Source organism: Haliotis asinina, chromosome 12, assembly GCF_037392515.1.
Source record: "Haliotis asinina isolate JCU_RB_2024 chromosome 12, JCU_Hal_asi_v2, whole genome shotgun sequence".
NCBI classification, from domain to species: domain Eukaryota; kingdom Metazoa; phylum Mollusca; class Gastropoda; order Lepetellida; family Haliotidae; genus Haliotis; species Haliotis asinina.
The window spans coordinates 54,733,699-54,757,763 of NC_090291.1; the positions used below are offsets into that span (position 1 = coordinate 54,733,699).

The 24,065-nt window shown below is 41.7% G+C and overlaps 1 protein-coding gene across 1 annotated transcript in view; it reads right to left on the bottom strand.

The window, feature by feature from the left end:
• The window catches only part of LOC137258866 (uncharacterized), a 30,587-nt gene extending 7,819 nt beyond the window's left edge, over positions 1-22,768 (bottom strand). Inside the window, exons 1-2 of the mRNA XM_067796563.1 lie at positions 21,221-22,768; positions 6,813-7,036 (exon numbers count right to left, since the gene is read on the bottom strand). Of these exons, the coding sequence (XP_067652664.1) occupies positions 6,813-7,036; positions 21,221-21,308 (312 nt within the window). The 5' untranslated portion in view covers positions 21,309-22,768. The remainder of the gene's footprint in view (positions 1-6,812; positions 7,037-21,220) is intronic.
• Between the last annotated feature and the right edge of the window lie 1,297 nt (positions 22,769-24,065).

Below are 24,065 nucleotides of genomic sequence, written 5' to 3' on the forward strand. Positions count from 1 at the left end.
TATTAGGTCTATACCCGGTTCTTCTGTCATGGAACGCGTGCATTATGCAAATGAGTTGCTTTTGCTGCAGTGTGGCTTTAAATTCAGGAAGAATGAATTTCTGTTTTGTCTGACTGTGAAATTTTTATGTGATCCCCAAAAGAGTGTCATGATTGCTGGCACGCCCGTAATATCCACAAGAGATTGGTTTTGGAATTTATGAAGAAGCCACTTTTACAGATGAACAAACGAAAGACGTAATTACATAGCTTAAAGGCGTATTGAATAGGCTGTTTACACATCAGCGCCACTAACGGTGATATTGTAACGCCAAGAAGTCGCCAGAATACAGCACACAACACAGTCAGTATCTAGCTGTGGCCTGCCCCACACCTGTACAACCTGGACTTGCAATATCGTATATATAGACATATTGCTAAAACATACCCCAAAATGGAAAACAATAACACGGATGCTTCTTGATTAATTGTTGTTGCATTATCTATTATGACAATATTTTTTCAACTAACTGTTCCAATGACCAGCTAATTCATCGACCTAATTTAACGTGTTATGGTAAACAACATCCCTGCATGAAGACAGCTGGCCTAAAAAGTGCAACAGAAGGCTCGATCCTTATATTACCACCCGCGTATACTGGATCACAAAAGGTTCCCGCCACACCATCATATTGTTGATACACTGTTTGTACGAACGTTGAACATCTCCTGACAAGGTATTGCAACTGGGGAGTCAAGTCAAGTATTTTTTCTGTTTGTGGGCCACAGGCCCATATACAACACAAATGCATTTGTTTACAAATACAGGTACGGTTTATAAGGCATGCATGTTAATAACACATGTGTTATTTGTTACAAACGTTTGCCCGCATAAATAATTATTATAATATTGTAATATAAACATATATACTTACTTTTGTATATGTTTAAATGGAGAAATACATTTGTATGTGGTTTGAAGAAAAATTACTTGAGTTTGATTGCGCTCATTTTATAAGCATGAAACACACACACACACACACACACACACACACACACACACACACACACACACACACACACACACACACACACACATATATATATATATATACATATATACACACACATAAATTTCTTAAAAGTGTTTGTTGATAACGGGGACATAAATGTATAGTAGTTTGGATGTTTCCGATATACACACGGCAAGTCGTTTAATCTATGTGAGTTATATTCAGCATATATAAAATAAATGATACTCGTCTTCTACACCTAGATTACACAATGGACAATTACGTTCAGCATCCTCAACATTTAAACATCAAACCTCCTTAGAATTTAACCTTAATAATCCACTTCGAGACATGATCAACATTTATGAAACATTTTGTCCAAGAGATGCATGATAAGTATTTTTCTGAAGCTAGCGGACTTTTAAGCTTCCGGTAAATACGGTTAGACTAGGTGTCGTGAACTGTGGTTCCGTGTGCTAGTCCATGATTGAAAACATAATAACCGCAGCACTCTTGAATCTGTGGCCTGCCTTTAGAATACAGCACCACAAACTTTATAGACACGTCATAATACTATTTTACGTAATTGCAGGTGATTTTGTTCAAAAGCACGTTCTTGAAACAATGCCCTATGACGCTGGCTTAGCAAGAAGGTCGTCACGCTCAGCGTGTGCGTATAAGCTCCGCTCACTGATGTTTCATCTCTACCAGCCATGTCATTACAGAAACCCAACGATGTTGCGAGTTTCCAGTAGTAGTTCCCGGCGGATGCGCAATTTTTCGCAAGCACTAGTTTTAAATATTTTTTTCTTTTTTGACCAATATGCTCATATTTCTTTGTATTAAGAGGTGCTGAGGTGTTATATTGTGTGTATTTATATATTTTGTATTTTTAAATTTAGCAAGAATGACTTACATTGGCCACATCGTGACATGTTTTATTATTCGTAGTTTTGGTCAATTAAAATGATCTAAATATATTCTATATTTCGGTTTCAAACGTAACTATTTGGATCAAATGAATTATAACTGTAAACTAATATACACATATATCTTTGTCATTCAGTAATTTGCACAATTACAAGGAAATATTCATTTTTCGAAGCGGTAAGAATTCATTACACTGGATACATCAGCCATTTTCGTGCCGGTTCGGTGAGCATATTATAGAATTATTCCAAGGGTTAGGGTTAGGGTTAGGGTTTAGGGTTAGGCTAAGGGACCTAATTCAATATAGTAGGTAAATGCATGAGTACCAATGTGTTTTCCTTTTCCATTTTTAATACTTTGTTCACAAAGAAACACGGGAGTCCAAAAACTTCAAAAGTTAAATAAGCGATGAAATGGTTTAATGTCGAAATTTTGGGCCGATGGAAATCGACCTCCAGCAACTTTCACTTCTAGATCTACATATTTTCAATACGGATTCGAAGTCTAACTCAGCCTCGTCCCGTCACCAAACGTGCCCATGTCTCACTCATTCCTTAGCGCGATCCACATTATCCTTACTGGGTTCCCTACAACCTTCTATACAAGCACGTCATTCATGCATGCACCGTGAAATCAACGTCTGACGCCTGACGTCAACAACCGTTTTCAGTTCGAACCATATCGGCTCATTCAACACAACATGGTATCTTGTAGATTACAGAATAGGACGATCGTGCAAAATGATATCGGGACCATTCGGCAACCGTCAGTAGATTGAAAGCACGAGGCACCGAGTCTACCCGTAACCCTATCGTAATTGTAAGCAACCAATTCGACTCTTTCCGTTCATTTCCGTGACGACACAGGAATGACCAGCTAAATTTGCACATTGTGCAACAATGTGGACGTAGCTCAGTCGGTTAGCTGTCGGGCTAACAATCAGAAGGTCGCGGGTTCGCGCCCGACGGGTTTTCACAAACTGGTTGCCTGTCTCACTGACATGTGATCTACGGATGGGAACGTCCGTAATTGTGGTGCTGAATTCTAGAGGTGCTCCGAATCTGTTTACAAATAAAGCTTCATAAACAGTGTGAGACATCCAGACGTTACCAAAATCCACGCGAGAAACGTTTTTCTCTAATATATAAAGCATATCACTTGTATCCACACTTATCCTAATAAATTTGCATCGTGCACTCTTCGGACTCAGGAAACATAAACAAACATCGACGGTACATCAGCCCGTGTCCACCTCGTGACCAGTGAATAGCTAATACTGTACACATTCAAAGGGGTTCAAGGACACAGGACGGGTATGAGACACTGGACCAAGAACTGTCATCAATCCTTCATTGTCAATTACATGCAATTTGCATCATAGGTATTAACCAACGTTCACGTGCTTTATAGATATACACCAACGTTTACTTGTATTACAGATATACAGTATTATCAGAAATTATTGAGATTTTTAGGAATATGTTTAAGCCTTGACCAGCTAACATGTGCTTGGTTTCAATCAAGAGATGCAACTCCGTTAATCCTTTATCATTAGTGTATGGAGAGTTCTTCCCTTTTGTTTACATGCTAGCAGACGACATATTCAGTGATCTTGTATGGGTGAGTTAGAGAAGAGGAGGTTGATTTCGGAGTATTATATCAACGACATCAGATCATCCAAAGTGATTTGAAGCAGAACGGGCATCCCTTTGTCCACTGTTTATCGTGTTTTGAAAAATATTGTAAATGGATATGGCACTAAGCACCAGGGAGGCGCATGTAGGCCCAGAAAATTGACTGTTAGTAACAGGAGGCGGCTTGGCTGTCTTGTTTCTAAAAAACAAACGAAGGCGTTAAGAAAACTTAAAGCTGGATATGATTGATGGAGGAATTGTGGCCATCTGTATGGAGACAATTATAACTGAGCTGCATGCAATGGGTTGGCAGAAAAGTCGAGGAATTCCATCAGCGATCATGAAACCTGAAGAAAAAGAGCGAAGGTTGAACTGGGACAATGTGATTTTCTCAGATGAAAGTCCTGTGTAGCTCTTTCCTAGTACACTGAAATTCTGGACCAAATAAACTCAAAATCCTTTGCATCAGTGCCCACAGAATAGTCCGAAATTTAACGTGTGGAGTGGCACACCTATGTTAGTGACAACGCCCCTCTGTGTATTTGGAGGGAATATCAACAGTGAGTGCTATACAGATATTTCCATTTCCTCGCGTATTCTATGGAATTTTTTCGAGTTTCCAAAAGGACAGCGACCTAAAACATCGCTCAAAGCATTCACAGGCCTGGTTTCGGCCCCAAAATAAGACTTTATTAGATTGACCAACGACTTATACTGTACATATTCAAAGGGGTTCTAGGACACAGGACGGGATATGGGACACATGACCAAGAACTGTCATTAATCCTTCAGTGTCAATTACACTGTCATTTCTTGAGGGAAATTTACTTTCATCTGCTCACGTATTCTTTGGAATTTCTTTTTGATTTTCCAGCAGGACAACGACCCAAAACATCGATCAAAGCATTCACAGGCCTGGTTTCGGACCCGAAATATGACACTATTAGATTGACCAAGAAATAGCCCTGACCTAAATCCAACAGAAAATGTCTGGGGACTTATGAAGGAAAGTGTGAGTAGGAAAAATCTGACAAATATTGCTGAAATGACAGAAGAGGGGGCCTGATACTGGGACAGCACGGACCACGACTTTCTAACGTCTTTGATCAGTAGTATGCCCTGCCGCAGTGAAGCCTGCTTTGCTGCCCATGGTGACTTGACAAAATACTAACAGTCCACCTGTCTTTGAATCTGAGGTAATGTTCAGATAATATCACATTAACAAGTGATTAATGAGTTGAAAAAATATAAAAAATACAATCTTTAATGCTCTGTAATTTCTGGCCATACTACACTTGTATTACTGATATACACCACCTTGTACTTGTATTATCAGAGATATACACCACCTGTACCTAATATTATCGATTTACACTAAGAGTTGTATCACAGCAGTCATCAAGCAGATTCTTATACAACAGTGGTCGACTGTGCGGAGAACGCATTCCTGATAATCTTATTACTCTTGTTCCTTCACATGTGGCTGGCCAGGTGCTAACTGAGCCTGACTTAGGACATTAATTACCTGCAGAAATGAAGGTTTCAGCATTATTACATTGCCGACATCGCCCACCACGATGTTCCCAGCCTGACTGGAATGACTACCGAATCTGTGGAACTAACACCTTGACGCCAGGCTCCGTGTGTGCAGGTTGACAATGGTCGGCATCGGGACTAAGTCAATATACAGCAGACTGATACTATCCATTTTACCCCAGACACTGACTATCCCTAGGATTACCTTCAAACAAACATTCCACTTTCAAAGCACAAAGTACTTTCCAGCCGATTGGATCTTTCCGTTGCTGTGGATTTATGGTGTTGTAAACTACAAACTACATTAACACCGTATTTCCAGACACTGGTCAGCTCACAATGACCCTCGCATGTCGTGTTTAGATCTGTTAATTCGGCACAAACCAATTCTGAACATTTATTCACGAGGAGATAATGCATGAAACTTGATTTTCGGAACAAAGCTTCGCCTGATTTTCAACTTCATCAGTATGTCTGATTGATTCTCTACAAGTTACGAACCTTTTCCGATCAAAGTTAAGGCAATTATTCGGTATAATAGGCTTTTTCTCTGAGGTTAAGCCTTGTACAGGTCGAGAGAAAAGACGGCGTATTATTACGTCCATTGAAGGTTCAGCGAATGGATAATTTATTGTTACACCCAGTGAAGGTCGAGTAAGTAGGTAGTTTATTGTTACGACCAGTGAAGGTCAAGTGAGTAGGTAGTTTATTGTTACGTCCATTGAAGGTCAAGTGAGTAGGTAGTTTATTGTTACGACCATTGAAGGTCAAGTGAGTAGGTAGTTTATCGTTACGTCCATTGAAGGTCAAGTGAGTAGGTAGTTTATTGTTACGTCCATTGAAGGTCAAATGAGTAGGTAGTTTATCGTTACGTCCATTGAAGGTCAAGTGAGTAGGTAGTTTATCGTCACGTCCATTGAAGGTCAAGTGAGTAGGTAGTTTATCGTCACGTCCATTGAAGGTCAAGTGAGCAGGTAGTTTATCGTTACGTCCATTGAAGGTCAAGTGAGTAGGTAGTTTATCGTCACGTCCATTGAAGGTCAAGTGAGTAGGTAGCTTATCGTTACGTCCATTGAAGGTCAACTGAGTAGGTAGTTTATTGTTACGTCCAGAGGAGGTCTGATGAATAGGTATTTTACTGATACTTCCAGTGAAGATCAAATGAGCAGGTAGTTTAAGGGTTTCGTTAATTTTACGTGCTTCGCTGGGCCTTCGGCCTACGTAGTGTTGGTATCTATTCAGTTCAATCCCAGACTATCTAACTTTTGCCAAGTGAGTAATGGGACTAATTTGTGGTTATTTAGAGATTTCTAAACTGGAAATAGATAGGACAAAGTTCGTCTGGCGAGATAACAGGGGAGTTAAAGACTGACTCTGGGTCTGCTGTCCGTGTCTAGGTCAGGTGATTAGAGTCCCGTATATTTGCCTTAGGACTAGTAGTCACTGAGTTTGTGTTGTTTTAAGACACAGTGGGCATTGTCGATTTTCTACGATCTGTTTATAAGACTTTTTAATATAATCTTGCCTGTCATGTCCAAATGAATGTGTTTCGGCGAATTATACGGGCTGGTTGTTCTTTGAAATTAACGTTTAACATTTTACATATTCATGTAAGAACTCTGCAAACTGTTTTCAAACCAAGTTTCCGTTTTTGAACGCGATGGCGACACTGTACAAAGTTGTCTTACTTTTATACTTAGCGTCAGTGGTGTTCTACTCACCAGGGGATGTGACGATATGTCGGCGTTCCTCCTGTCATACAGCTTCACCGACACCAAACAGTTCATTAAGGACATGTCGGACGCGTGGAACATCCAGTGGTCAGTGCTACCCGTAGACAAATTCACCTCGCACCTGTCCATGTACGCCGTGGCGCCCTTGCCCACGATTTCCGCACCCTCTATTTCATTGATGTCCTGGTTGCAGTCCGGGCCGGGCAGGATGACTGGAAATATGGATGGAGATATCATATTATATTAATTCTCTTCTTGGGCAATAAACTATTATGTTTTACAGATTAGGATAGACATGCAACAGAGAGGGTTCGGGTCTCTGGCACAGTCAGGCTGGTCAGGCTTATCATCAGCTCAGGGCCCTCGCTCCCTCTACACGCAGCCCAGACAGCGAATGGGACTTCTCCCAGGAAACACTGACTTGTCGAACCCACCAAGAACTTTCCAGAGAATATGGAGGCTCCCCAACACTGCAGCCTTCTGCATTACCCAGATTGTCAGAAGGGCTGTGCTCCCGGTGGAGAACCCGGGCACTCTCCTCATCTGCGCTAAGACATCAGGAGGTACCAAACCAAGGGCATCGAGAACAACGGGGAATCCGACGACAGTGTACTTGGGATGCAAACGAGACATTTCAAAGGCGAGCATTATTATTATGTTTTACAGATTAAAATTGAAATGCAGCAGAGAGACGACAGCGTACTTGGGATGCAGGCGAGACATTTCAAAGGCGAGGTTCGCATATTTATCGTGCTTTTCCTGATTCTTGCCAGTCACATTGCTGTCAAAAGGGACAGAAACTTCTATGATATAAATAATTTCATTGGCTTTATAAAAAAGGACAAGATCGGGTTTGTTGACTATTATTATGTTTTACAGATTAGAATTAAAATGCAGCAGAGAGGGTTCGGGTGATCCTGGCACAGTCAGGCCGGTAAGGCTCATCATCAGCTCAGGGCCCTCGCCCCCTCTACACGCAGCCCTGACAGCGAATGGGACTTCTCCCAGGAAACACAGCCTAGTCGAACCCACCAAGAACTTTCCAGAGAATATGGAGGCTCCCCAACACTGCAGCCTTCTGCATTACCCAGATTGTCAGAAGGGCTGTGCTCCCGGTGGAGAATCCGGGCACTCTTCCGATCTGCGCCAAGAGATCAGGAGGTACCAAACCAAGGGCACCGAGAACAATGGAGAGCCTGACGACAGTGTACTTGGGATGCAAGCGAGACATTTCAAAGGCGAGGTCCGCATATTTATCATGCTATTCCTGAATCTTGCCAATCACATCGCTGTCAAAAGGGACAGAAAATTCAATGATATAAATAATTTCATTGGTTTTATCAAAAAGGACAAGATCAGGTTTGTTAGCTGGAATTCGTCTCAGGCTGTATATTGGCCTATTCCAGAGAAGCTTAAAAGCATCATGTTCAGGGTCGTACCATGGATGGACCTCGGGGTCAAAGCCACAGGCATGGAGGAGACGATAGTAAAAGCAGCGAGCCATGCCATCATGTCTTTTAGGATTAGCTGTTTGTGCCAAGGAAGGGCATCCACTGACAAGGTGTTGGACAGTCTCTGTAAATTCATTGCAAAGACGACATTTCATATTGATATTTTCTTTAAGAATCACATTCTGGCGATTGCGAGTGGGAAGTGACTGGTCCTGAGCAGCAAATATTATTGCTATTATATTATCATTATTATTATATAGGGGACAAGATGCTAAGACCAGGCTCAACGATACGATTCTTCACAATATCATAAACATTGAATGCAAAACTATCAAATAGTGATGCAATTTTAAAGGAGAGCGTACCCCACCCCTCCAGTGGTACCGGTCTCAAGCATATTGGAAAGGCGAGTGATACCTTAAGGCCCGTATCCTAATATGTATAAGAGCTTATTAAGACTGTAGTATTATACGCTATGACACGCTATGGTCTTGTTTGTAGGTTTACGATCAGCAGCAGGTTTTAAACACACCAAGCTGTGATATCACGATATCACTCAAACGATGTTCGCACCAATGTAAACAAAGGTCACTCACTTACACTAATGGAACAAACTGACCGAAAGAAACGAATGATTAAGCTTCTTTTTCCGAAAAAAACATTAATTAAATATTCTGTCCACTGCTGAGCGTGATTGTGACTTTTACGAAATAAAATCTCTTAACTGCCTGTATTTGTCATAATGAAAACACACATTTCACATTCCCGAGTGTTCAAACCTAGATGCCACACCGTCTCGTTGAGTCAAATCGTGATGAAAATGTACACACGCTTGATTGTACCCTGTAGGTATAACCGTGATGGTGACCTCCAGACTGGGAACAGTTCCTATTTCAAATAAGAGTTGAATATCTAATGAAATCCGTGATAGATTTTCTCCTCATCACTGCTCAGAATACGCGAAAAGCTCCTCGAAACCTTTGGTTGAAAATTGTTCAGTGTGCGGTCTGTTTTCTGCCAGTTACAGGTAATCTGGTACTATCTGTATGTTATTGCTGTTTGACGTCATCAACAGTACTCGGGTATGGACCAAGGACAAGAGTCGGTAACAGTGACCTGACACCTGATATCAACTGTGCGCACGTATCACAGTATCAAAGCATCTATGGGACTTTAAAAAACCCTCCCAGCAAATTGCGGATCTTTCGACGAATGCCATTTGTGTGTTTACCCTGTCATGAAATCCATATATGCGGGTTCATGTGTGCATTGTGTGAATCCCATTCCCCCGCCGTGTTATAACTGGAATATTGTTTACAGCGGCGTAAAACTGAACTCACTCACTGATTGTTTCTGTTGTCCTCCACTGTGCTGCTGGAATATCGGTGAAATACGCATCTATTCTCTGTGCTGATATCGACACCGCTACTAGCTAGGCAATGCAGTAAGGGATGTAGGTTCACTGAAGGTTACGTGCCTATAGCTCTAAGGGTGTGGGTTCGAATCCCGGATTAGTTCATTGAAATTGTCTGTCTTTTAACAACGGTGACATAAACTTTGTGTTACTGTGAGAGTGGGCTCCATTCCCTTCTATAAACACCCACATCTCGTCCCTGTGCCATTCACCCAGCATAGACAAACCTTCTCTCTACAAACCTACCCATTGCATGTTTGTATTTTCTACAATACGTTTATCGCACCGATCAGTTATGAATTAAAAAAAACCTATGTAATTTCACATATATTTATAGTGCTACTTTATATCTGTTTTCATATTCTCGCCTTTAGTAATGAAACGCGCTTCATGTCATTGCCACTTTTAAGCTATACCAAACGAATGTCATCATATATACCTAAACACTGGGGTAACGACTCTAGATACGGGAATAAAACATGGAAACGTATCCTTAATATGCAAGGGCTGCAACTCTCCACAAGACGAAGACCGATCGAAGCCAGTTTACGTTGCAATACGTTCAAATATGACGCAGAATATCACTTAAAATGAAATATCCCGACATACATGTTCCCTGAATCATTTCATAACCCATTGTCAATGTAGTACATTAAAATTGCAACACCGAATAAAACAATTACTGTATGTTTCTATGTTTTGTTTGATAGGCATCCTTTGAAAGTTGACTAATGACACAAAACCCCTGATTCATTGATAACATGCTACTTAACAGGATATAGGATATTTATGTAGCGCACATATCCACGCACTAGTGCATGCTCAAGGCGCTGGTATTTTTCCCTCGATCACTGGATGTCAATCTCAACAGCACATCGTATTTCAATCTCATCTCCCTGGGGAGTATACAACTCTTGCTGCCACTAGGCACACCGAGTTTATTGTGGCTCTCTCTTCCTAACGAGGTACCCAAGTAACAGCTGGGTGGACTGGGACACATAGTCACTGCACTTTGTCCAAGTTTACTGAACGTTGCTGTACCCACAACTAGGTGTATGCACGTGTTCATGTGGCCACCATCTGGTCATATACCAACGGATTCGTGAGTTCTTTTAAATGCACAGGGTTGTGCACTGTACACTAGGGGTTGTGACAACACTGAAGGAGTTTTCACACAAAGTTGACCCCAAGGTTTTTACACCAGATCACAAGTGGGCTCGATCCCGACACCTCAACCTCGCGGGATCACTAGCCTGGCCCCCATAGCCTGCTCGCCCACCATGCCCCCGCTATTGTATGGATTGACTGATTGACTAGCAGTTTTGGAAAATATGGAAGGCATTGTCACCACTGTAGGCTTTGTCATAACAGGTACATGTGCATGGCGCTGTTTATCTCTATATCCCACGTGATGCGTGTGTCATCAATAAGTAGTGACAGGTATGTGATGCCACTTGAAGGAACCTGCTTCACACACAGGTATAATTACAGTTTACAAGGTGCACGTGGACAGAGTGCATGTATCACACATAACGAATATTTTCCATATTGTATTTCTGTACATATCAGGGCATGTCAAAACACTGGGCATTAAACAACAGGTGCCGGTGTATTGCATATAAAGCAAACATGCTCACTTACTGTATGTTGTGTGGTTTCAGGTAGAACCGTTTCTTTCCCCTAAAAAATCTAAAATCGGTTTAAAATTAGTCACGACGGCTCACGGGATCGGGTGGTCAGACCCGCTGATGTGATTGACACATGTCATCGTATCCCAATAGCGTAGATTGATGCTCATGCTGTTGATCACTGGACTGTCTGGTCCAGACTCGATCATTTACAGACCGCCGCCATATTTCTGGAATATTGCTGAGTGCGGTGTAAAACAACAACCCTGTCTGAATTAATCAGATAAATTGCCACTAGGCCAACCATCAAGATTGGTGGCTCATACGGCTGGCCTTGTGGTGGCGTCAGAAAATATCTGGCGTGTCTAATATCCAGTCACATGGAAAGCTGACCTACCCAGCTCAACAATGGGAATTACCTTCATTGCGATACTGAACAAATGGCTTTTAACAGATATGAGATGTGGCCCCAGAAGGTATCTGTTCACATTTATTGCCAAGCGACGCCGACGGCTGATCTACGACGATGGCATCAGTCACGTGATATAACTCCCGACAATGATCGACATACTTGAACGTTTTCATCTTGTTTCTTACACTAACATGTCTGCTGTATTATGATTCTTCAAACTATCCAGCTCTATGAACACAATTCTGACGTGAATCTATCCCTCACGCGAAATATTCATTTTCTCCGTTCATCCCTCAAGCTCGTAACAGGTAGCAACAATTCCTCTCGGGACATGAATTTGATATGAATTGAAGCCCGTTTAATATTCTGGAACGATGAATCGCGTAATGTCCCTCTACGATATGTCCCCATATGTCTCATCAAAGGCCGACTGATATTAACATAGACATAATTAAAGGTTGCCACACGTGCACATGACGTGCCGTGGTTGTCAACAGTAAGGAGGCGCGTGGAGACTGTAGCTGGATGTATGTGTTTGAGGATAATGTTCCTCCAATATTACAGCCGTGATTTTCTGGCAGGTATTCCCTCCTCTAAAACTATCTCCATCTATAAACAATCAGGCTGAATGTGTTTATGATGTACATATCATTCTTGACACTTTATACATTTATCTGATAAACAAGTGCTTCCTCCATAGATGAAATACAAATAGAGTAACACTTAATGTACACACAAGCACGTGATGAGATATAACCATTAAGGTACTTTCCATGCCACCTTTTCAACTTTCAAAATCTCAAACGTTCCTTTTTATCTACGCGTATATATAAACGTAAATCACATGTGTGAAATTTAAATCCTGTGTTGAAGGAAGACATTTGGTACATTCCATAGCCGTTAAAAATGCCGAAAGGTCAAAGAGTCAGATCCTGTAAACGATACATAGCAATAACCTGTAGGTTATTTGTACATGTACATCTGGTAACCTGTAGGTTATTTGTACATGTACATCTGGTAACATGTAGGTTATTTGTACATGTACATCTGGTAACCTGTAACAAGCATCTTCTTTTGATTATTGAATGATACGTTTCGATGCTCCATGTTCCATTACATAAATGCGTGTGGATACGGTGACACTGCCCATACACTATAAACGTGAGTTGATATCCCTCACACATGCAAAAAGGTGCTAGTTGTCAGTAACTAAAGATGATGAGACTTGTGGAAAGACTAACGGTCATACCTACAACCGAACCCGTATGTTTGGGGTTTCAGAGATATCCAGTCCTAGAATCATTTATACTAATATCTGTACGATTGTGCTATGTGTTAGCAAATGTAGTTCCCTTGATGTTCTTTTGGCGGAGTGTTGTACACATGAAGTGTATGTAGACTGTTACATGTGTTAAGTATCGGTGAGGATGGATAATAGTAGGTATCCCAGGCAGAAATATCTCTATGAAACGACTTGACGAATCTTGCAAGACATCATAGATAAGCGGTGTAAGGCAATTACCTTTCAGTTTCGAATTTGGTGATTTGTGGCTGTCTCAGGATACTGGTAATATGGGTATGTTTTAATGCTGTTTAAGAAACACATATGTGAATGTACCATACAACTATTTTTAATAATATAAGAAAATCCCATGGGTTCAAATATTACCTCCAGTTAAATTCGGCCTTCGATACAGAATACTATGCCATAAATAATACAAATAGGGAACTCAGGAGGTATTTTGTTTGCTTAGGTTAATTATTGAGCTATTGGTCGTAGGCAGGATACATGTTTGTGTTTCTGTATTCTGAATTGTAAAGGTAATGTAAATGAAGGTGGTATACATGTGTTCGTCTGCCTGCCCAATGTATAATTTGATAAGGAATATATATCTCACATACACATTTTCTGATAACCATACATTTCATTCTTATAACTTACTAGTATGCAGTAACTATCATGAAATTATTCTGTATGTGGTAATGTAGCAAAATATGCTAATGTTGCTTGTGTCTCCGTATTGTATAACCCTAGTAGCTTTCGTTAAATCATTATATGGATCATTATAATGTTCAATGATGGGCTGATCCCATAAAGACGAATAAACTATTGTAATTGGGAATATGTCGGCAATAACGCTCACCACTTTGACAAAACCCAGGAGACGCTGTAAAGTAAAGAGTTACAGATTTTGTCCTGTAAATTGAGACATGACATGAAACAGACGCAGCGCCATTATTAAACCTTTAAAAACCATTTTCAGTCGCATCTTCAGAAATGCAGATTAACGATATGACTGAGAGGAGCAGTTTTCTTATCATAAATCGTGCTTAACTTCACAGTTTAAGAAATTCACATGTATTATGTATACATCACTGCCAACGTAAACTAAAATAATTGCATCTGGGGGATCCAGTTGCTGTGGAACGCCGTAAAATGCTCAAGACAAATTCCTGAAGTATGCATACATGAATATCTGGCCGGACTGTCTTGACAAGCGGGATTGGGGCGATGGATGATCTGTAGATGCACTCAACTATACCACGAACATACTCCATACAAAATCAAGCACAACTGCCTCAGATACTTCAAAATATAGCATTTGAAAGCGCTTTAAAATTTAACGGTAACATTTCATGTACACAGCGACTGGTACCAGTAAACATTCCATTCATCGTGAACAACGTGAATATCAAGTTACGATTTCATAAAGTATTTCTGTGTTAACATGGTACATAGTCCACAGTCAAGCGCTACACTGACTAGTAAATTAAAACACAAATGTCACCACAATCACTTTAAAGATCCGTGTTCATGAACCTAGCCATGAGAAATGCTCGACGTGTTGCTAAAGGTCAACGTGATGGTTATCAAGCTATCAGTGTTAATTTAAATATTTATGGAAATGATCATTGAAAAAACGTCTGAGTGTTGACAGGAGTGCGACAATGCAACCCTGATAATGACAATCTACATTATGCTGTTTTTTATTGTATGCCGTACAATGAGAGGGTCCTAATGGGTAAACAGACTGATTGCTCCTCTGCAATGGACACAATTCATTATCAATTTTGCTGCTATATTTCAGTGTGAATGCCCTTGTGACACAACTTGTAATAAAGTACAAATTGAACGTATCATACTTTGTGGATTATTAAGGTGATTCCGACCTTGCTGTCGACAGAGCTAGTCATACAACCTTGTCGCAGAGAAGGTAAAGCATAAAACTATTCAAGATTCATTTGAAATCACTTATAAAGGTAAGTATGTTGTACGTTGCCGTAAATATCATGAACATGTGCTGATGAATCACTATCAGGAAGGTGTTCTAAGAAAGATGAACATATCCTGCTCCAGATGACACCTGACATGGATGTACAAGACAATCCACCACTGATCCATCAAATTTAAATGACATGATCCCGAGAACATTTTAAAGACTTTGTTGTTGACCCGCACGTTGAAACACTGATCACGCAGCCTTTGAGCAAGAGAGGTAAAACACTCTGAATAGAATCAGCACGCTCTGGAAAGGTTGTGAATAATTACACCTAAGGATGTAAACTACTACATCCTATTACTACTATTGTTCGATATAAAACAAACGTTGACTTCTGGAAAGTAGAAGCCATCCTCCGCGTCGTACAGGCATGTGAATATTGCTTTGTCGCAATGAATGTGTAGGATCTGTATATGAAACACACGAGGCTAGTAGTCTCTTATTTCTAGTCTTGGTGGGTTATGCAGAGGAAGGAAATTGGCAATAATTGAACAATATTCTCCCATCCAAATATCTGCAGGTAGTGGCAGGTTTGGGCTAACGTCCCTTGTGCCTGTCTTATGGCGTACAATTCTTCATCAGTTATGGAGTTCTGTATGTGACAATATTTGATGTTCGAATGATGGAAGCCGAGAGCCCACTGTTACGTCACCTGACCACCTTGACCACAAGAGAAACCTGAGTGTGTTCGAATCCTGATTACCAGGCTTGTTAGCACATAATGGGTGATGTCGACAATCTCCAGAGTGGCGTAAATCACCTCAGACTTACTTCCACAAAAAAGTGTCACGTGATATTACCGGAATAAAGCTGCTTTAAACTCAACTCACTCACTCACACTCGCACGTCACGGCAATGCAATAGAAATCGAAAGCCGAACTAATGAAGCTGATGTTCACAGCCCTGTAGTGATTATCACATCACCCTAAGCTTCTTATGTGATCATCCACCGTTTTAAAAAACACCCCATAATCTCAAAAATCTTTTTCCATCAGCGTTAGAGCTAATGACTGTGTGAAATGGTCTTCACGAATAAAAAAAACCGCAGACATTTTGATCAGAAGTATTGATCCCAATCTGAAGTAACTATAAACCCTGGGTAAAGTGCAAACAGTCTGTATCATGTTAGAAGAAGGCTGGTCTACGTCAGCTCCAGTCTACAGTGTCTATTGTCAGTGTGGCCTTTCTAGCATGACAGGTTGAAACATTGGCGTCCTTGACATTTAAAGAAGTACCTGCTTTTATGCATAACGCAGATTCATAGCTTAGGTTTCTTATTCATGTCAAAGTGAATGTAGGTTATGTCATAGAGATGTACACTATCCATATCACTAGGGTTGAAGTATTTTCTCGTCACGTCAGGTTGTCATACAATGCCCGTGATGTCACAGCCAACACACATCTGAATTGTCCCCAGTCTCCCCGATGTCACAGCCAACATACATCTGAATTGTCTCCAATCTGTCCGATGTCACAGCCAACATACATCTGAATTGTCTCCAATCTATCCGATGTCACAGCCAACATACATCTGAAATGTCTCTAGTCTCCCCGATGTCACAGCCAACATGCAACTGAATTGTCCCCAGTCTCCCCAATGTCACAGCCAACATACAACTGAATTGTCCTAGGTCTCCCCGATGTCACAGCCAACATACATCTGAACTGACTCCAATCTGTCCGATGTCACAGCCAACATACATCTGAATTGTCTCCAGTCTCCCCGATATCATAGCCAATATACAACTGAATTGTCCTAGGTCTCCCCGATGTCACAACCAACACACATCTGAATTGTCTTCAGTCTCCCCGATGTCATAGCCAACACACATCTGAATTCTCCTCAGTCTCCCCGATGTCACAGCCAACATACATCTGCATTGTCCCCAGTCTCCCCGATGTCATAGCCAACATACATCTGAATTGTCTCCAATCTGTCCGATGTCACAGCCAACACACATCTGAATTGTCTCCAGTCTCCCCGATGTCACAGCCAACACACATCTGAATTGTCTCCAGTCTCCCCGATGTCACAGCCAACATGCAACTGAATTGTCCCCAGTCTCCCCAATGTCACAGCCAACATACAACTGAATTGTCCTAGGTCTCCCCGATGTCACAGCCAACATACATCTGAATTGACTCCAATCTGTCCGATGTCACAGCCAACATACATCTGAATTGTCTCCAGTCTCCCCGATATCATAGCCAATATACAACTGAATTGTCCCCAGTCTCCCCGATGTCACAGCCAACATACATCTGCATTGTCCCCAGTCTCCCCGATGTCTTAGCCAACATACATCTGAATTGTCTCCAATCTGTCCGATGTCACAGCCAACATACATCTGAAATGTCTCCAGTCTCCCCGATGTCACAACCAACATGCAACTGAATTGTCCCCAGTCTCCCCAATGTCACAGCTAACATACAACTGAATTGTCCTAGGTCTCCCCGATGTCACAGCCAACATACATCTGAACTGACTCCAATCTGTCCGATGTCACAGCCAACATACATCTGAATTGTCTCCAGTCTCCCCGATATCATAGCCAATATACAACTGAATTGTCCTAGGTCTCCCCGATGTCACAACCAACACACATCTGAATTCTCCTCAGTCTCCCCGATGTCACAGCCAACATACATCTGCATTGTCCCCAGTCTCCCCGATGTCATAGTCAACATACATTTGAATTGTCTCCAATCTGTCCGATGTCACAGCCAACATACATCTGAAATGTCCCCAGTCTCCCCGATGTCTTAGCCAACATACATCTGAATTGTCTCCAATCTGTCCGATGTCACAGCCAACACACATCTGAATTGTCTCCAGTCTCCCCGATGTCACAGCCAACACACATCTGAATTGTCTCCAGTCTCCCCGATGTCACAGCCAACATGCAACTGAATTGTCCTCAGTCTCCCCAATGTCACAGCCAACATACAACTGAATTGTCCTAGGTCTCCCCGATGTCACAGCCAACATACATCTGAATTGACTCCAATCTGTCCGATGTCACAGCCAACATACATCTGAATTGTCTCCAGTCTCCCCGATATCATAGCCAATATACAACTGAATTGTCCCCAGTCTCCCCGATGTCACAGCCAACATACATCTGCATTGTCCCCAGTCTCCCCGATGTCTTAGCCAACATACATCTGAATTGTCTCCAATCTGTCCGATGTCACAGCCAACATACATCTGAAATGTCTCCAGTCTCCCCGATATCATAGCCAACACACATCTGAATTGTCTCCAGTCTCCCCGATGTCACAGCCAACACACATCTGAATTGTCCCCAGTCTCCCCGATGTTACAGCCAACATACAACTGAATTGTCTCCAGTCTCCCCAATGTCACAGCCAACATAAAACTGAATTGTCCCCTGTCTTCCCAAATGTCAGGCTGAATATGTATCTGAACAAATCGATACGTCATGCATTACTGTTATGGTCGCTCGTCATGGTCAGCTTCATGTCGTGGTGGTTGACATTTTGGCTGCGGTCATGATACCCGTGGAACCTCCATCCATGATCAGTGAGCACCATGACCATAGTTACCAATGTATTTAGCTGTTGTGTCACTCCAGCCTTTCGTACCCTGAGGGAACCTGGCATATTGTTTAGCGTAAAACCCACTTGGTATAAGAAAGAGTTGACAATCTCTGTATTGAGTGCAGTCATGGAAATTTATTCTCTAAATAATCACCACTAGTAAATAATAAACACAACTGATAAACTAAGAACTGAATGAAATAAACCACCATAGTCACGTATTACCTGATAAGGAATAAATGCGTTATTCATAAACCGGCAATTACATGTACTCAGAAGAAAGTATATTTGGGTTATGGAGCTTTATGAACATCACTAAAGAAGACTTCCTACCTGTAGTACCCGGGTTATTGTCATGAATCATGTTAACTAAATTCCATGCATAAAGGACCATTTCAGAAAACCAAGGACGAAGACAACAACAGTGATAATTGAAGTGTTCTGAGATGGATATCTGCCCCACTCAGACATTACGCTAGTTACGCAGTAGATAAGAAAGCTACATTCCTTTTATAGGTTTTGATACATCAGAGACTGCGTGGTGCATCTTTATCATGTTCTCTGTACTCACAGTGCGGGTTTCCTGTAATCGCACTTCTCCATCCACGACCTCTGTATGTGTAGGTGATGCGATGTGTTATCCTTTGCATTAACTTCACCATGTCAGGCGCCAGTCCTAAATAACCTAACACCATGTGCAAAGTAACCTTGATCCCTTAAAAGTAACCCAGAATCCCCGTTCGTATGTCTCTAAATTGTCTTTATGTTTTAAGTCTATAAATAATCTATATCAAGGTCTCCCTGTCCGAGTTGATGCACACCGTGAGTAACGTGGATGTAGGTTACGATGTTGGGGATATGACGAGCGTCGTTGAGGTCAGTTTGGATTCAAACCAACGACGACGGGACATAACCAATGGACCGAAGCAGACATTTAGAGGATAATGCGCCTCGGAGGATAATGGAATTACACACTCGTGGACTTCATTCGCATATACATAATATGACATGTATTATCCAGTGTGGTGCTCCAATCCCTCAGTGTGTATTTGGGTAGAATCTTGGTCTTAACACTCACAGTATGAGAGAAGTCTGAACAGACTCAAATCCCTGACGTTTAGGGGAAACATAAACTGTCATCATTATCCCGGTCTGATAGTGTCTTGTGAGTTCAAGGTCATGAGAATAAGGTTGAAAAATCGATGTAGTTCCCCTGGATGAGCTTTGAATAATATATTTTACAGCCCATAGGAAATGTTATACTTCATGTTAGAGTAGACATGTCTCTTGAATCCACGAACGGCCAGGAGTTGACACACCGATTAATTTCTCGTCACCGTCATGGATAAGAAAGAGAGTTCAAGAAAGAGTTCCAGATACACAGTCGACAATGTTGGTAATACGAGGATACATGTTATGAATTGACCCTCTCGAATAAACATATATTTGGATTCGAGATTTAATTACGGAAAGTAGCCCATCCCTGCTGCTGAGTCCGTCTTTCATCCCCATCATGTAAATAATGTCATGTTGTGTGCACTGTGTATTTATATTGGTAGAAATGTATGAATATACATGTATTGAAACAATCCTGTCTTGGCGGTTGACACATACCAGAATCACCGTGACTGGCGTGACAGAGGTAACTGGTAATTTCTGATCCTCTTATAGCAACAACTGCATAATACTGGAACATTCTGTAGTGGACATGACCTGAAATATTTACTAACTAGGGTGTTTGGGGAAATAGTTTCCCTGTCAAAAGAGAGAAGTAGTTGGACTTAGCAGATGGAATAAAACACGTTAGTGTGTAGTGACAAGTTCCCATGTCTACGGTTAATTGGTAAGATACGTAATGCTGTGTGGCGCCAGGAAACAATCACTTATACTCCACTACTCTAACGGTGTGACTGACGGCGGCCTCCATTTGACCAGGACATGTTACGCTTTTCACTGACGAGCGGTGTTATCTCTAAATGTCCGTGATTGAATAAAACAATGTTCATCTCAGATCTGCCCAGTGGATCAACTCATAAACGACAATGGCTATTTACTGGCATTATGTTGTATATTTTGTAAACTGGAATCGCCTTCGAGAAGTATGTACAGATATCCATGTAGAACGGAAGAACGTTCACGTTATCCATCGGTAGAACTATGCGGGGTGATGGGAATGCTTAGGTCTTGTAGTGTTTTAGCTCATGTATGGCTGTTCCAGTTATCCTAAGCCGGACATACATTAAACTTTAAAGTGAACGCTATATGGACGTGTTATATAATGATATATATCCACTCGGTTCCATTATCTAACCATTATTCACTTGAGTTATTAGCACAACATATCAAGTATAAGCAGCTGTTGAATCATTGCAGTTGGCTCCGCTTTACTTGAGGATACCAAGCGAATGATTCAATCATAATATCTGATATGAATGTAATAAGCCTTAGAAAAGCACCCTGGGTATTGATCATAAATATCTCGTATATGCAAATACTTCCCGTGTATCAAATATTGCTCTACACTCGACGGCAACACATTTAACGCTCCTGTTGTCATTACAACGCATGAAAGGACAGTATTGATTTCGTGACATGTGTACCAGGCCAACACTGGGTTTCTGTCTAAATTCTATAGGCATGTGTACTCACACTTTTTGGATGATTTCCCTCTCGCGATGGATGAAAGGCCGAGCAGCATGAGGGTGATCTGAACTGCTTTTGAAACAGTTACTGCCATTTTCCATCATAAACACGGAGCGATAGACAGGTTTGTGACGCTGCATACATCGCTACACAACGGGAGCTTTACCAACGTACTCAGTCAAATACAGATCTCTTGCATGCAATCAAAGCTGAAGCATTGATTGCTCGGCCACCGGAGACGATAACATGTACATAATAGCACACACAAGGTTATAAATCCACACAAATCGTGCCAGTAGTGGAATGAATTTCAAAACTGCGACATGCATTTCATTTTCGCGTGTTATCTGTCAATCCGTAACACAGTCCGCAACGTTCTTCGGGCTCCGTTCAAATGCTTGAATTGAACAACCTGTTGAATAGCGTAGTACGGGAAGCGTTTAGGTATCCATGGTAACACGACAAACATCCCTACAATCTCTCTCAGTTATTATGCTTAGCTTCTATACAGGCGTATCGCATCCAGCAATGGCTATTGTCCCCACATCTCATTTCGTTTTGTAGTGGTATTGAACAATCTCTCCCTGAAGTGACCGTCAACACGTCTAATCCATTGAAGTTTCATTTCTGTGATGTTACCATCACAAGGCGTCAAGTCTCATCTGAATCACACAGCGTTTGTCTCCGGTGCCAGATATGTTCACACGCGGTCAGTGCTGGGGAAAAACATGAACAATAAGTACGAATTTGTTGTGATGTATTTTTCGCTGTCACATGGAGTTTAGTGAATCATGCATTAGTATCTCACGGCTCCACGAGGTCACAGACAGGGAACAAACATATGTCGCCTATCACAAGGAAGTCTGCGTATTGCTAATACTAATGCGACCTGGGTTTTGTGATAAAGTCTTGAATTATTACAAACCTTATGTTCATAGTCCAGCGAAACGCCCATCAGTTCCGCTCACAGTAATCCCCTAACAACCTCCGGAAACAGTGATTAGGTGTTCCGAAGGACACACTTGCTTCAAGGTTCAGTCTGACTGCTGTTGGCCACACTGGGAGACTAGAAGTAGGTCTCAGGACACGCCTTTCCGGGAATTACTCCGATAAATGTTATCCGACGTGTCTCCGCCATCGGAAACGTGCCCAGGTGGGGGTTGGGGAACCTCTGCGGGATTTAATCTGTTGCGTCTGGAAGATCCACTTGTTGATAACTCCTTAGAACAATCCAATAATCTATCAGCCACGTGTTCCGAACCTGCAGCAAATCAGGTATTGACAAGCCTAATAGCCGGTAACGCACTTAAAACCTGAAGCATACAAAATTCATTTGTCGCCTTGGTCCGTGTCAGTTTACGTTTGCATGCCTAAGCTTCATGTATCATCGCTACATCAGTCGCACAGACCATCGATTGGCATAAGCTGTGCTTGTTGCTGACTGTAGTCGCAATTGATAGACTTGGTTCGTGGCTAAACTCCAAGAGTTTCCCAATACCAATCCATTGTCACCTGACCACGCCGTGGTAGCTCTGCGGTAGGCCGCTTCATAATGACCAGCAGTACTGCAGGGAGTCCCAGATATGGTTGGTCGTTTTATCAGTGCTCGCTCGAGAGGCTTATCACAGGCCGAGGGAACGTCAGACTGAGGCAATGGCTTCTGTCAGAGAGTCGCAGGAGGGTCTTCATCAGCTCTCCCAGCATTTTGAGATTGGAACGGTAGGCGCTGACCAACGCGGTGGCTCTAACACAACCAGATAAAGAGCTGCTTAAATCAAAAGGTTCCAATCTAAGCCCTATTGGTGCGTTCATTAGAACGGAGTGTGAAACCTGTCAATTATCAGTCTGTCCCTTTTCGCCATTCAGTCAATCAAACACCCTTTTCGTAAGGCAGAAATACAGTCAATCTTGACTGTGCACGAGAAGAATCCTTGAGAGGTTGGACGACTCAAGTGGCAGGAGGGATCCTTGATCAATCTGAAGCCTCAAGACCGTTTGCGAAATGCCGAAAGGTGGCATTTGATCCGTCACAGCGCGGAGAGGGTGGAGGCAGTACTGTACTCACGAAACCGGCTTCTTTCACTGAGTCAACTCGAGAACCAAATATCCACAACACTGGCTGGACAGCATTTAACGTGTTGAGATACAACGTTAATTATTTAGAGATAAAGTATATTGGCTTACGAAATCAGTATTTTAGTCAATACACCTGCCTATAAGGATTGTTTGTCGTGAACCTCTGAGCGTTTCTCTGTGTAATTCATATTTACCTCCTCAGCAGAGCATCCTGTGTGTTCTCTCTAGACCCGAGTATTACGATGATTTGTATTTAGGTTTATTGATATTGAGTGCAGTGAAACGGTTCACGGTCTTAGTATTAATTTTGTAAACAAAAACTTCAATCGAATTGATTCGTTTAAAAAATTATCATCATTAATGCTTGTCTTTAAGAATATTGATAATTAATGTTTATACTGTCATGGATCGACGTGTTGACTACCGCATTCCGTAGCTGAAGTAATGGACAGGCAGATCTATTGATTATATTAATATATTCATTTTGTTATCATAATTTCCTTCAACAGAATACTTCCTATAGGTAATAGCACGTGCTGCTCAGTTGTTTATTCTGCGCTTCCCTACAGCTTTCATCGTTGAGTGAGTTTGGTTTTACTCAACTTTTAGCAATGTTTCAAAAACACGGTGGGGGGGTGGGGGGGGGGGGGACGAAAAAGGGCTTCACATCCTGTATCCAAACATCCTGTGTATTCCCAGTTCGGGTATTACAGAAGCATTTTGTGAAAGAACCGTGGCGAACAAAATCGAACACAAATCGACAGTAATTACAACT